The sequence below is a fragment of the Ambystoma mexicanum genome, chromosome 3p (assembly GCF_040938575.1).
Source record: "Ambystoma mexicanum isolate Mex_15411 chromosome 3p, UKY_AmexF1_1, whole genome shotgun sequence".
Classification (NCBI taxonomy): Eukaryota; Metazoa; Chordata; class Amphibia; order Caudata; family Ambystomatidae; genus Ambystoma; species Ambystoma mexicanum.
In genome coordinates this window covers 168,843,001-168,856,541 of record NC_090925.1, presented here as the reverse complement: position 1 = coordinate 168,856,541, position 13,541 = coordinate 168,843,001, and the positions used below count along the sequence as shown (strand labels likewise).

Sequence of the window (13,541 nt, the reverse complement as noted above, 5' to 3'; positions counted from 1 at the left end):
CACACCTGAAGGCACTTATAAATACAATCGCATGCCATTTGGGTTGGCCTCGGCCGCATCTGTGTTCCAAAAGGTGATGGAGGAAGTGTTAAAAGGGTTGGAAAATGTTAAGGTGTTTCAAGATGACATTCTGATTTTTGCAAGTAATGAGCATGAGCATGACAGAGTACTTAGGGCAGTACTTTGCAGACTGAAAGAGGCTGGGTTAACGGTCCAAAGAAGCAAATGTAAAATAAGTGTTGAGGAAGTGGAGTATCTGGGACACAAAGTTTCGAAAGAAGGTATTTCTCCCAGAAAGTCACTCATAGAAAGCATTAGTAATACTCCTCAGCCCCAAGACAAGGACCAACTGCGTTCTTTCATGGGACTAGCGGAATATTACCATAAATTTGTGAATGGCTTTGAATCCATCTCATCTCCATTGAGGGAGTTACTACAAAAGAACGTGAAGTACACATGGTCCAAAGAGTGTCAGGAAACATTCTTGCAAATCAAAGATTGTATAGTCAAGGCCCCATCCTTAAGTGGATTCATGTTTGGCAGGAACACGTTGCTTTCAGTTGATGCTAGTACCCTTGGTTTAGGAGCAGTTTTGACTCAGTTTGACTCAGGTAAAACTGAATACACAATTGCATTTGCATGCAGGCCACTTAGAGGAGCAGAAAAAAATTACTCGGTCATTGAAAGAGAGGCACTAGCAGTATTTTGGGCAGTCACGCACTTCAAGTTCTTTCTATGAGGTCGACCTTTTATTGTCAGATCAGATCACAAGCCTTTGGTTCAATTGATGAACGGTTCTGAGTGGGCCAAAGGGTCTCCAAGAGTTTCGAGGTGGATGGTAGAACTCTTGGGTTATAATTTCAAGGTGTGTTACATTCCCGGGAGGGAGAATGTGGTACCAGATTGTTTATCCAGATTACCTGTGTGTGATGGTGAATTGGAGGGAGCACCTGAATTTCAAGATGTGAGCATTGCAGAAATTGAGCATGATGCCATTGATAAAGAGATGTGGATAAGAGCTGGTGAGGAGGATTTCATATTGAATCAAGTTATGATTTGGACCAGAGAAGGATGGCCTCACAAGAATATTGTGGGAAAAGAGTTTGACAGATATTTTGGTGTGAAGGACGAGTTAAGTATGTCTGAGGACGAATGTAAACTTAGAAAAGGAAATAGGATAATACCCCCCAGTGGAATCAGATCTCATTTAGTGAATATAGCACATCAAGGTCACCTGGCCATGGGAGGAACAAAGAGATATTTGCGGCAATATTTCTGGTGGCCCCGGATTGACAGCGATGCAGAGAAGTGTGTTAGGGGTTGTAGAGAGTGTGGTAAGAGTGACAAGACCAAGATGGTTAGAGAAGTACCAATAAATCCTGTCAAAGTACCGAGTGAAGCATGGCAAAAAGTTGCAGTTGATTTGATGGGACCATTACAAAACCTTGACAATGGGTATAAATACATTGTTGTGTTAGTAGACTACCATTCCAAATGGATTGAATGGAAGGCTTTGCGTGAGGCAACCACTGCAGAGATGGTGTTATTCTTCGAGGAAGTGTTTTACAGGGAGGGTTTCCCGACAGAAATAATCACTGATAATGGAGTACAATTCTGTTCTGAGAGGATGTTAACTTTCTTGAAGAAATTTTGCATCAAACACACTAGAACTGCTTTATATCATCCAAGGGCCAACGGCCTCGTTGAGAGAGCCAATAGGTTCATAAAGGGTGGTTTGCAATTGGCCATGGCTTCTAATCTAAGATGGTTTGGTGTAGTAAGAGAAATGATATGGAACTACTGTACCACACCACACTCAGTTATAAATGTATCTCCGTTCATGTCATTGAAAGGGAGACTACCTGGAACAAAACTATGTCCAGGGTGGATGGACTTAGCCAAGAGTTCCAACATTGATCGCAAGAGAATTATGACTCTCATCAAAGAAGCTTTTGGATAGGTCATGTGTACAAAGAAAGATTTGATGAGGACAAGAGTGTCAAAAGTAATACCTGGAAAGTGGGAGATTGTATTCTCATAAAGAACCCTAGATTCACTCCCAAATGTGTAGAAAGCAAATACATTGGTCCCAAGAAAATATCTGCAGTAAGAAACAATGTAGTAATTGTAGAAGGGGGGGAGTGTTGGTCAATGTCCAGAATTGTGAAATGTCCAGAATGCATGAAGGACAATGCACATGATAAACATGACAATGGTGAACATGACAATGGTGAATTTGCTAATAACAGTATCAGAGACTCTAGTGTCATAGATAAGTGCTCCAAGGATGACAACAATTCAAGGTCTGCAGCAGAGACACATTCAAATAGAGTCAAGAACAAACCCGGCTGGTTTAAGGATTATTATGTGGAGTAAACAGCTGTATGCACATAAGGGATGAGATGTGTTATGATGTAAGTGTAAGTTAAAACAAGTTCATAAAAATGTATTACCAGATCCTAGTTGACATTGAGCTGCACTATGAGCTCATTAAGTTCTAAGAATGTTATTCTAAGAATGTGGATGAGAGACAAGAGAGACTGCAGGGAGAGAGCCATGTTGGCACTCGGCTCTCATAGGCCGCTGTCGCTGTAATTAAATAAATTACTGTTTCTTCATCACTGCTGCCTGGAGCCCTTATTTCCTCAGTGTGTCTAATTGAGCCGGTTCATTACGAAATGGTGTACAGGGGTATAGCCTAATCTGAATCAAAATGTGGGGCGGATGCAGGGCCTTAAGACAAAATTAAATTGTTGTGTCGCCTGCTGTGGGGCATGCAGGGCTTGGTACTGTGTGTCTCAAGGGGCATCCAAAAAAATAATAATAATAACTTGTGTGCCGGTAATACTTCGTGAGTAACACATCTTTCTTAGAAGATGAGAAAATAAAGAGAGACAAGGCGAAGTCCCATCTACATGTGTGAACAGGGGTGGAGACTTCCTGTAACTTTGGGTGTAATGACATGGTCTTGCAGCCTGTGTGTGGTGTGTTATGGGGAGTGTGGTGTGGCTCTGAGGCAAAAACACAAAAACACACGCAGAGGTATTGTGCAAGGAGGAGCCATATCTTCCTATTTCAATGGTGAATAGAATGGGAATCTGGATACAGGGTGGTCAGTTATGGTCATACATATGTTACTGTGTACCCCCTATATTGGGGTAGAGTCCATGTAGGTCATAAGAGCAATACAGAGTGGGCTGAAAAGACTTGTTGAGGCCATTGTAGTACGTATCCAGATGGTGTATCCATCTTGATTCTCTGTGTGTTAAGCTTTTGGATAGGTCAGGTCCTCCTTTAACTTTCTCCAGCACCCACCATATTAGGTCATTCGGCATATGTCTGGCCTCCATATAGTGTGTGACCAGGGGGGCTATCAGGGTATTACACCTTGTCCGTGAATGATTTTCTGATATTCTCAGATTGACAGCCCGTGTTGTTTGGCCCACAGGCTTAAGCCCACATGGGCACTGAATGCAATAGACAACACATTCACTCTTGCAGCTCGTGAGATCCCGTAGGAACCATTCTCGTTGGCCTATTTTAAATGATTTCAGTTTGGTGGTGAATTTACAGGCCACACAGTTGCCACAAGGGTGATGCCCTTGTAAAGGTCGTAAAGTTATTTGAGCCTGGTGTCTCAGATCTGGTTGGAAGAGGGAGTGTACCAGGGTTTCTTTAATGTTCTTCCCCCGTTTATATGCAAAATGTGGTGGTGGATCATCCGGTAGGTTCAATCTTGCTATGTGCTAATGTTTCCGTATTGCTTTTTTCATCTGTGATGTATGTGTTCCCTGGGTAATTACACATGTGAGGCGATCGTCTTCTTCATTCCTGCTTGTGTTCTGAGGTTCCAGCAGTGTGTCCCTATTTGTGTTTAGGGCTCTTTTTGCTGCTTGATCTAATATGGATTTTGGATACCCTCGAGTTCTTAGTCTGTTGGCGAGGTCTTTAGAATGTTTTTTGAAAACTTCTTTGGATGTGCAGTTCGTCCTGATTCTTAAAAACTGTCCATAAGGTAAATTTGCTTTGGTATTGTTGGGATGGTTACTTGTGTGGTGTAATAAAGCATTGCGATCAGTCGGTTTGCGGTACAGGTCGCATTCCAATTTTCCATCCGTATGTCTGGACTTGATTATTAGACATAAGGTTGGAAATAGCCGAGATGTGTCCACAGCCTGCCAATCATTCCCACTCAAAGAAGGTGGGAGAGGCCAGCAGTAGAAATAGCCGAGATGTATCCACAGCCTGCCAATCATTCCCACTGAAAGAAGGTGGGAGAGGCCAGCAGTAGAAATAGCCGAGTTGTATCCACAGCCTGCCAATCATTCCCAGTGAAAGAAGGTGGGAGAGGCCAGCAGTAGAAATAGCCGAGATGTATCCGCAGCCTGCCAATCATTCCCACTCAAAGAAGGTGGGAGAGGCCAGCGGTAGAAATAGCCGAGATGTATCCACAGCCTGCCAATCATTCCCACTGAAAGAACGTGGGAGAGGCCAGCAGTAGAAATAGCCGAGATGTATCCGCAGCCTGCCAATCATTCCCACTGAAAGAAGGTGGGAGAGGCCAGGGGTAGAAATAGCCGAGATGTATCCACAGCCTGCCAATCATTCCCACTGAAAGAAGGCGGGAGAGGCCAGCAGTAGAAATAGCCGAGATATCTCCACAGCCTGCCAATCATTCCCACTGAAAGAAGGTGGGAGAGGCCAGGGGTAGAAATAGCCGAGATGTATCCACAGCCCGCCAATCATTCCCACTGAAAGAAGGTGGGAGAGGCCAGCAGTAGAAATAGCCGAGATATCTCCACAGCCTGCCAATCATTCCCACTGAAAGAAGGCGGGAGAGGCCAGGGGTAGGAATAGCCAAGATGTATCCACAGCCTACCACAGCATTCCCAGTGAAAAAAAGGCAGGAGAAGCCAGGGGTAGGAATAGCCATGATATATCCACAGCCTGCCAATCATTCCCACTGAAAGCAGGCGGGAGAGGCCAGCGTTAGGAATAGCCGAGATATATCCACAGCCTGCCAATCATTCCCACTGAAAGAAGGCGGGAGAGGCCAGGGGTAGGAATAGCCGAGATATGTCCACAGCCTGCCAATCATTCCCACTGAAAGAAGGCGGGAGAGGCTGGGGGTAGGAATAGCCGAGATGTACCACAGCCTGCCAATCATTCCCACTGAAAGAAGGCAGGAGAAGCCAGGGTTAGGATTAGCCGAGATATATCCACAGCCTGCCATCATTGCCAGTCAAAGAAGGCGGGAGTGGCCAGGGGTAAGAATAGCCGAGATATATCCACACCCTGCCAATCATTCCCACTGAAAGAAGGCAGGAGAAGCCAGGCGTAGGAATAGCCACGATATATCCACAGCCTGCCAATCATTCCCATTGAAAGAAGACGGGAGAGGCCAACAGTAGGAATAGCCGAGATATATCCACAGCCTGCCAATAATTCCCAGTGAAAGACGGCAGGAGAGGCCAGGGGTACGAATAGCCAAGATATATCCACACCCTGCCAATCGTTCTCACTGAAAGAAGGCGGGAAAAGCCAGGGGTAGGAATAGCCATGATATCTGCACAGCCTGCCAATCATTCCCACTGAAAGAAGGCGGGAGAGGCCAGCGGTAGGAATAGCCGAGATATCTGCACAGCCTGCCAATCATTCCCACTAAAAGAAGGCGGGAGAGGCCAGCGGTAGGAATAGCCGAGATATCTCCACAGCCTGCCAATACTTCCCACTGAAAGAAGCAGGGAGCTGCCTTTAACTGTGGGCAAGAAATTTCAAAGGCGTTTCTAAAGCCATGGTTTATGATTTCTGACCCCAAGCTGCACGCCTTACTTTGTTCTGCTTTGCAGAGGGCACCACACATTCCCTGCTTGGCTGTAGTTATGGTTTTGCTACAGAATCGCTGAGGATGTGGGCATGCGCTCTTCCAATGAGGAAATCACCCGATTCAGCTTCACTGGTTTCGAGACAAAACCTCTGTAAATGTCATAAACTAAAGGCAGCGTTGTCTTGAATTGACGTTTGACGAGTAGAAATAACTCCAAAATTGTTTGATGATCACAGACATGTTTAACCCCGTTTTGCAGCTACACACAAAGCAACACCTTTGGCTTTAGCAGTGCTTGTTTTTCACCTGACTTCGGTGCAGGGACATGCACACTGCTTATAAGTCAAGTGGCTAAAAGCACACTTGGTTAAGACATTTTTATAACACCAGTAATGCATTTATAGCTACGGCTAAGCCATTGGCTCTCAGACGACTGCTTTGAAATACCACTGGCAGGCGCTTAGCACCAACAAACAACACCTACAAGCTATGTGCTCCACCTCGCATCCCCCACTGCCACCCCACTAGTGGTACATCAATGCAGTCGCTTTGGTTTATGGGTGGCGCTTTAGTGCCATGTAGTAGGCAAAATTAAAAAGGTAACCTACCCATTGCAAGTTGCATTAGAAACGAGCTTTGGCAATGCCAACAGTTTGGGCTTTTGTGTAGGACCGCCCCCAAGTCCTTTAGAGAGGAATTCCCCCCCTCCCCCCCATCCAAGGTACCTGTAGATGGCGATCTCAAACAGTCCCCAGCCATAAATGAATATCTCACAGAGTACCAGAGTTTTGGGGGGGGGGGCAGGGTGGTGGATATGGCCTTTAGCAGATCACCAGCCGGAGCCCAGGTACTCAGGGAGGGCCGTGGGCCTTTAAAGACCATGTTGGGCCCCCACAGCAGGGGTGAGAGCCATTCGCACCCAGTGTTCATCCGGGGTGCAAATGTTTTTTTTTCCCCTTTTTTTTCCCCTTGGGATCGTCCTCGGTTGTGCAGCCAATCTCCCACCAAAGATGGCGGCCAGGAGACGGGAGGAGCGCAGGGACCTGAGCACAAAGCTCTGGTCCCGCAGGTAAGTGGGAAGGGAGGAAGTGGGGAAGGGGTAAGGATTATTTTGGGGACAGAGCGGGTGGGGAGGCAATAGTGAGAGACTCCCTGTTGCCTCCCCAGATACAAAAAAAATGGCACCATCCGGGGCAGGGTCTCAGGTGGCTGGAAGCATGCCGCGGAGAATGTGTTCTCGCCTGTTGTTCCAGCCACCTGACTGGCTAAGCACCCTTCCGCAGGTGCGAATTTGCATTCTGGTATTCGTAGTTTAACATTTGTTAAAGGCAAACCCACGGCTAGTGGTGTCAAGTGGAAAGCAAGAAGACAGTACAGGTAAACAAAAGTCTGCAATAAGAAGCTGTGGATTCACGCGTGCATAACAAGAAGAGGACATATGTTTAGCTTTGAGGATGAAAAGCAAAAGCGTGCAATGATCCTCACAATCTAGAAAAACCGTGCAATGATCCTCATAATCTAGCAAAACCGTGCAATGATCCTCATAATCTAGCAAAAGCGTGCAATGATCCCCATAATCTAGCAAAAGCGTGCAATGATCCCCATAAACTAGAGAAAGTGCGCAATGATCCTCATAATCTAGAAAAACCGTGCAATGATCCTCATAATCTAGCAAAAGCGTGCAATGATCCCCATAAACTAGAGAAAGTGCGCAATGATCCTCATAATCTAGAAAAACCGTGCAATGATCCTCATAATCTAGCAAAAACGTGCAATGACCCTCATCTAGCAAAAACGCGCAATGATCCCCACGATCTAGCGCAGTGCAGCCACAATGAACATGATTTATTTTCAGATAAGGTTAGGCTGGTGTCTGAGGCTTTCCAATTTGGAGGTTTTGGTGACCCCGATCTCTCACACTAGCAGCATTTCAGTGTCAGCACCACTCTTTCAAATGTGTGTTTTGATATAGCACTTTATGCCGGATTCCTCCCATTTCTTAACGCTATAATAACAGGTTTCATCCCTGTTTAATTATGCTCAGTGTATCGACCGACCTCAGAAGGATGAAAGGCTGAACGGAACTTGCAACGTGCAGCCGCTGGCAAGCCCCATGCAAGAGGTGAGCACTTAACTCATAAGCCATCTACCGCGACAAAGACAACACTCGGAGTTAGAGCCCCATCCCAGACTGGGAGTGTCCGACAACCTCAAATAAAAGAGGGCCAGATCACTCAGGCTAGATTGGTGTCAGTGTCGCCACTCCTCCGACATAGCGCCTTATTTCCTCTCGGGAGTAATTTGGCCGCGGGGAGCAGTTGCCGGTAGACATGAACGTAGGCGTCTCCCCGCCGCCGCATTGTAGTAATGTGCACGGCTCGACGCATGTGGTGGGTGGCACTTGGCGGGACCCCAGATGTCAATAGGCAGTGCTTAAAGTGAGCCGGGGCCCTGCCGGGGCCCCGTCCAACCGCAACATTGGCGGAATGCATTATCCCGTCGCGGCCGCAGCCGCGACGGGAGATGCGCCTGCCATGAAGTCAGGCGAGCAGACAGAAGTGGCAGCCAGCCACAGCGACGCTGTGACTGGCTGCCACTTCCGTCAGTCATAGTAACTTCCAGTTACTGTCCCTTTGTTTCCCCAGGTCGCCGAGGCGTCTTTAACCCTCGGCGAACCTGGGGATTCCTCGACGTTTATAAAAGATGGCTTTGAAAGTACACATTTCAAGCCATCTTTTATAAAGCTTTGTCGACGGACAATTTTGTCCGCAGTCAAAGCTTTATAAAAGACGGCTTGAATTGTGTACTTTCAAAGCCATCTTTTATAAACCCGAAATCTTTTTTAAAAAAAAGATGGCCTGAAAACTAGGCAAACCGTAGGGTATGCACACAAATATATTTTAATGTTATATATTTGTGTGCGTACCTTACTATGGTTTGTGTACTTTGCAAGCCATCTTTTATAAACGTAGAAATATGTTACATATCTCTATGTTTAGAAAAGATGGCTTGCATAGTACACAAACCATAGTAAGGTACGCACACAAATATATAACATTTATATATATTTGTGTGTATACCCTACGATTTGTGTACTTTTTAGGCCACGCCCCTCCCACAAGCCACGCCCCCAAATGAGGGCCCCCCCTCGATTTCTTACCCCACTTAAAGCCCTGTCAATAGGAATTCTAACCCTGCACATTCCGCCGCTCCTGCCGCAGATGCTCACCTCACGCTTTTGAGGCAGCCCCACCCCCACAGGAGAGGACACGGATCGAATGGGTGAACAGGCAGAGCCCCCCGCCCCCATTCTCAAGCCCCCGAAGCAGTGCTAGCACATGGAAGAGGAAGGAAGAGGAAAGGGCCACCTCTAGGCGCTTCATTTGGGGGTGACAGTAGGTGTATCTTACGGTTCTGCAGGGGCTTCAGTGGGGGCCTGCAGCAGGAGCACCCAGGCGAGCAGCAGATAAGCCTTCATGATGTCAGGGTACCAAGGGAGGTCCGGCAGCCTGCTCCCGAGCTCTGGACTCGGGGCTCTTATGTAGTCTGGTCGCCCTTTCCCTGGCACTGGTGGGTGGTGGGGGTAGGGTGAGCTGGGTGCATCCACACTAGTGCCCCCCTGTGCAGCGGCCATGTGCATTGTGTGCCAGGCGTGCTGCATTGTGTGCCAAGGTTGTGCGAGTTACAACACAGAGGCTAACGACCCTGAGAGCTCCGTGTCAGGGGCTATCTGAGGACCGGGAGAGCAGGCCGTTGAAGGCAGGGGCAGCAGCCACCTGCCGCCCTCATGCCTTTAACTGAAAACAGGGCGACAACTAGGCTAACAGTTCAAGGGATGGGGGAACCATTCAAATGTCGGCTGAGGGGCTACTTCAAAACTTTGGGGAAGGGGCAAACTTGTGTGTGGGCATCTAACTTCTTTACACATTCTAAGGAATCTATTCTGGTGAAGCGTCAATGTTACTAGCAGTTAACTCTCGCACTCATGTCCGAAGTCACACACTCAAGGACTGCTGTGAGAATAAGCATATACCCTTCCAATAACTAACCTGTCATGCAAGTACTAACACGCCATCACCATTTCAATGGCCTAAAAGGCATGCGATCGAATCGAGTTCCTAACTATGAAAAGCTGTACATTGTCCGGGACTTCTATTGAACAGCCGCTGGCACCCTTTATCTGTGTGTCAGTCCTGCCATGACTCTGTAACTCAGCCAGGTCAAGTCAACATTACCCAACATTTCAAGAAGGGGGGGGGGTCTACAGCCCAATCTGCCCAATGGTCCTTTCGCCACTGACTGGCGGACCTGTTAATCCGCGTGCCCTCAAGAGAGGCCAAGCCAAGCGCTGCATAGGCGAGGACTGCCGCGGTGCTCTCTGGGAGTTGGCGTGCCTTTCAACAGCCAAGAACTCCAGCGGGAGGCTCCAGGGCAGGGCCACTGCGGCTGCCCCTCTCTAGGCGAGCTAGTGTCACACCTGAGATGCTCAGTGGATGTCTACACAGGGAGAGCCAGTGTCTCTGTGGAGCGGACAGTCGACTTTGTGTGAAGTGGTGTCTCCTTAGAGCTGATGGCTTCAGTGGTTGTCTCCTCTGTGTGACGGGGTGTCTCATTACAGCTGAGGGCTTTAGTGGCTGTCTCCTCAGTGTGAAGTGTTGTCTCCCTAGAGCTGATGGCTTCAGTGACTGTCTCCTCGGTGTGAAGTGTTGTTTCCCTAGAGCTGGTGGCTTTAGTGACTGTCTCCTGAGTGTGAAGTGGTGCATCATTGCAGCTGAGGGCTTTAGTGGCTGTCTCCTCTGTGTGGATTGGGGATTCATTACAGCTGATGGCTTTAGTGGTTGTCTCGATTCTCTGTGTGAAGTGGTGCACCATTGCAGCTGAGAGCTTCAGTGGCTGTCTCCCCTGTGTGAAAAGGTGTCTCATTACAGCTGATGGCTTTAGTGGCTGTCTCGATCCTCTGTGTGAAGTGGTGCACCATTGCAGCTGAGAGCTTCAGTGGCTGTCTCCTCTGTGTGAAAAGGTGTCTCATTACAGCTGATGGCTTCAGTGCTTGTCTCCTCTGTGTGACGGGGTGTCTCATTACAGCTGAGGGCTTTAGTGGCTGTCTCCTCAGTGTGAAGTGTTGTCTCCCGAGAGCTGATGGCTTCAGTGACTGTCTCCTCAGTGTGAAGTGTTGTCTCCCTAGAGCTGATGGCTTCAATGACTGTCTCCTGAGTGTGAAGTGGTGCATCATTGCAGCTGAGGGCTTTAGTGGCTGTCTCCTCTGCGTAAAGTGGTGCACCATTGCAGCTGAGGGCTTTAGTGCTTGTGCTCTGTGTGTGGATTGGGGATTCATTGAAGCTGATGGCTTCAGTGGGTCATGTCTCGGTTCCAGCGTCACTCGCTGTGGCACCGCTGGAGAGGCAGGATTCATTTGGTACTATCCCTTTGCAAGATGGCTGATGATGTGCTGTGTGACGGTGCAGGCTTCATTCTGTGTTGAGGGTGACTGGCGCCCCCCGCGCGCCGCAAGCCCCGGCCCCAAGAACTGAGACGCACACGTCCGTCTTGGTTCGGGCTTCCCAGTCGCTCTAACGCGGCCGGGAAACGCCCTGTTTATTTGTACTGCACGCAACGGCGTGCAACATCACGCCGCCGCGTGCGCGCCCGTCATCGGGCGGCGCCACACTCCTCCTTTTTCGGGGAGAACCAACAATTACCATTCAACTATGCACTGCAAACCAAACAACACTGCGACCAGAACAAGTCACAAAAACAAACATGGCAACAAGAACGAATCACAAACCCCTGTGCCATGAACACCCCTTTATTGGCATCCACCCGGGTCCCCTTAACTAACATTTCTCACCCTCCGGATCCTCAACCAATTGTCCCAGCACGTAATCGGTGAGGCGAGCAGGTTTCCCTCGCCCAGCCTTCTGGGGGTACCTCCGGCTCGCCTCCGGCACGGGTGATCTGTCCACCGACGGCCCCCGAGCTGGGGACTCCGGCATGCAGGGTGGGTCTCCCTCATTCTCCAGGACTCCTCCGAGGTCCGGATCAGGAGGTGGGTCAGTTCTAGGATCTCTGATCTTTTTGAAGAAGCTTAAATTGCGAGTTACTTCCGACCGTCCATCTGACGCAGTCACCATGGAGCCCCGGACCGCCACGACATCCAGTAGCTCAGGCTCATACGGCAGGGAGAGCTTCCCATGCGGATGCCGATTGTGAATGAGAACCTCATCGCCCGGCTCCAGCTGTTGTGGGCGTAGCCCCCTCCGCACGTTCTCTTGCTCAATTCTCACTTGCCGGTCCATTTCGACTCGTTGGTCGTCGATCACCGCAGGCTCTCGTTCTCCGACCTCTGGCAACAGTCCTCGCGGACACCTTCTAAACATCGCTTCCGCCGGGGCCACCCCCGTGGACGCATGTGGCGTGGTGCGGTATACCCTCAAGAATTGGTACAGGGCTCTCTGTAGGGACTGCCCCTGTCCTTGGGCAATCCTAAATGTCTTATTGAGGGTCCTCATCAGACGTTCCGCCTCCCCATTCGCCCGAGGCCAAAGAGGCATGATCTTCCGGTGCACCACCCCGCAGCTCACCATCAGTTCAGCAAAACGTTCACCCTGGAATGGCGCACCGTTGTCCGAGCACAGCGTGTGTGGAAACCCGTGAGCCGCGAACAACTTTTCCACCGCCACCACCACGTGCTCAAACGCCACGGACTCCACGAACTCCACCTCGGGGTATCTGGAGTACTCGTCCACCAGGACCAGGAAATGGGTGCCCATGGTGGTGGACCCAAAATCGGCGTGAACTACCTCCCACGGATGGGTCCCCCTTGGCATCGCCTCGATGACCGGCTCCCGCTGTAAGGGCGAGGCTGCCTGGCACCAGACACAGGCCGCCGCAAAGTCGTCCACCTTGCGTTCCAGCTCGGGGAACCACACCTTCATCCGGAGGCGGGCCTTGGTCTTGGCGGCCCCTTGGTGGCCCCAGTGTGCCAGTGCGATCACCTCCCCCACTTTTGACTGGGGGACTACAATCCGATCACCCCGAAGTGGCAGGCCCGATGCAGAGAAAGACAGTTCTTCGCGAACCTTCCATAGTTGTTCTAAACCAGTCCGGGCCTCCTGAGTGAGCCCTGCCAGGGCCTCGAGCGCTGACTTCCAGGAGCCTTGCTGCATGGACTGCCTCAGCACCTTAAGCACTCATCCTGTGCCGCCGCAGCTTCCAACTCCTGGAGAGGCATGGCATTCGGCGTGGCTGCACCACGACTTGGACATGCTCCTCAGCTTCTTGCTCACAGGTGTCACGATCTCCTTCCCCAGGCGCTCCGGGGTGTCTGGATAGGTAGTCAGCTGCGTTATTTGCCCCTGGCCGGTAAACCAGGGTCACCCCATACTCCAAAAGAGCCAGCATCCACCTCTCAATGCGTGCCAGCGGCTTAGATGACGATCCTGCTAGGATGGGCAGCAGTGGTTCATGGTCAGTAACCACCGTCACCGGGCGACCGAGTACATAGAGCCGGAAGTGGCGGCATCCCCACAGTACCGCCAGCGCCTCGCGCTCAATCTGCGAGTAACGTTGTTCGGCGTCTGACAGCGCTTTGCTGGCATACGCGACTGGCCGGACGCCGCCGTCACGGTCAACCTGCGTCAACACAGCACCCAGGCCAAATGGACTGGCGTTGACGATGATCTCCGATGTTAGTGCAGGATCAAAGAACGACATC

General features: G+C 49.9%; 1 protein-coding gene across 1 annotated transcript in view; it reads right to left on the bottom strand.

The window, feature by feature from the left end:
* Window positions 1-12,597, bottom strand: part of LOC138579844 (alpha-2-macroglobulin-like protein 1) — a 530,696-nt gene extending 518,099 nt beyond the window's left edge. The window contains exon 1 of the mRNA XM_069650076.1: window positions 11,756-12,597. Within this exon, the coding sequence (XP_069506177.1) occupies window positions 11,756-12,597 (842 nt within the window). The remainder of the gene's footprint in view (window positions 1-11,755) is intronic.
* Window positions 12,598-13,541: the final 944 nt, after the last annotated feature.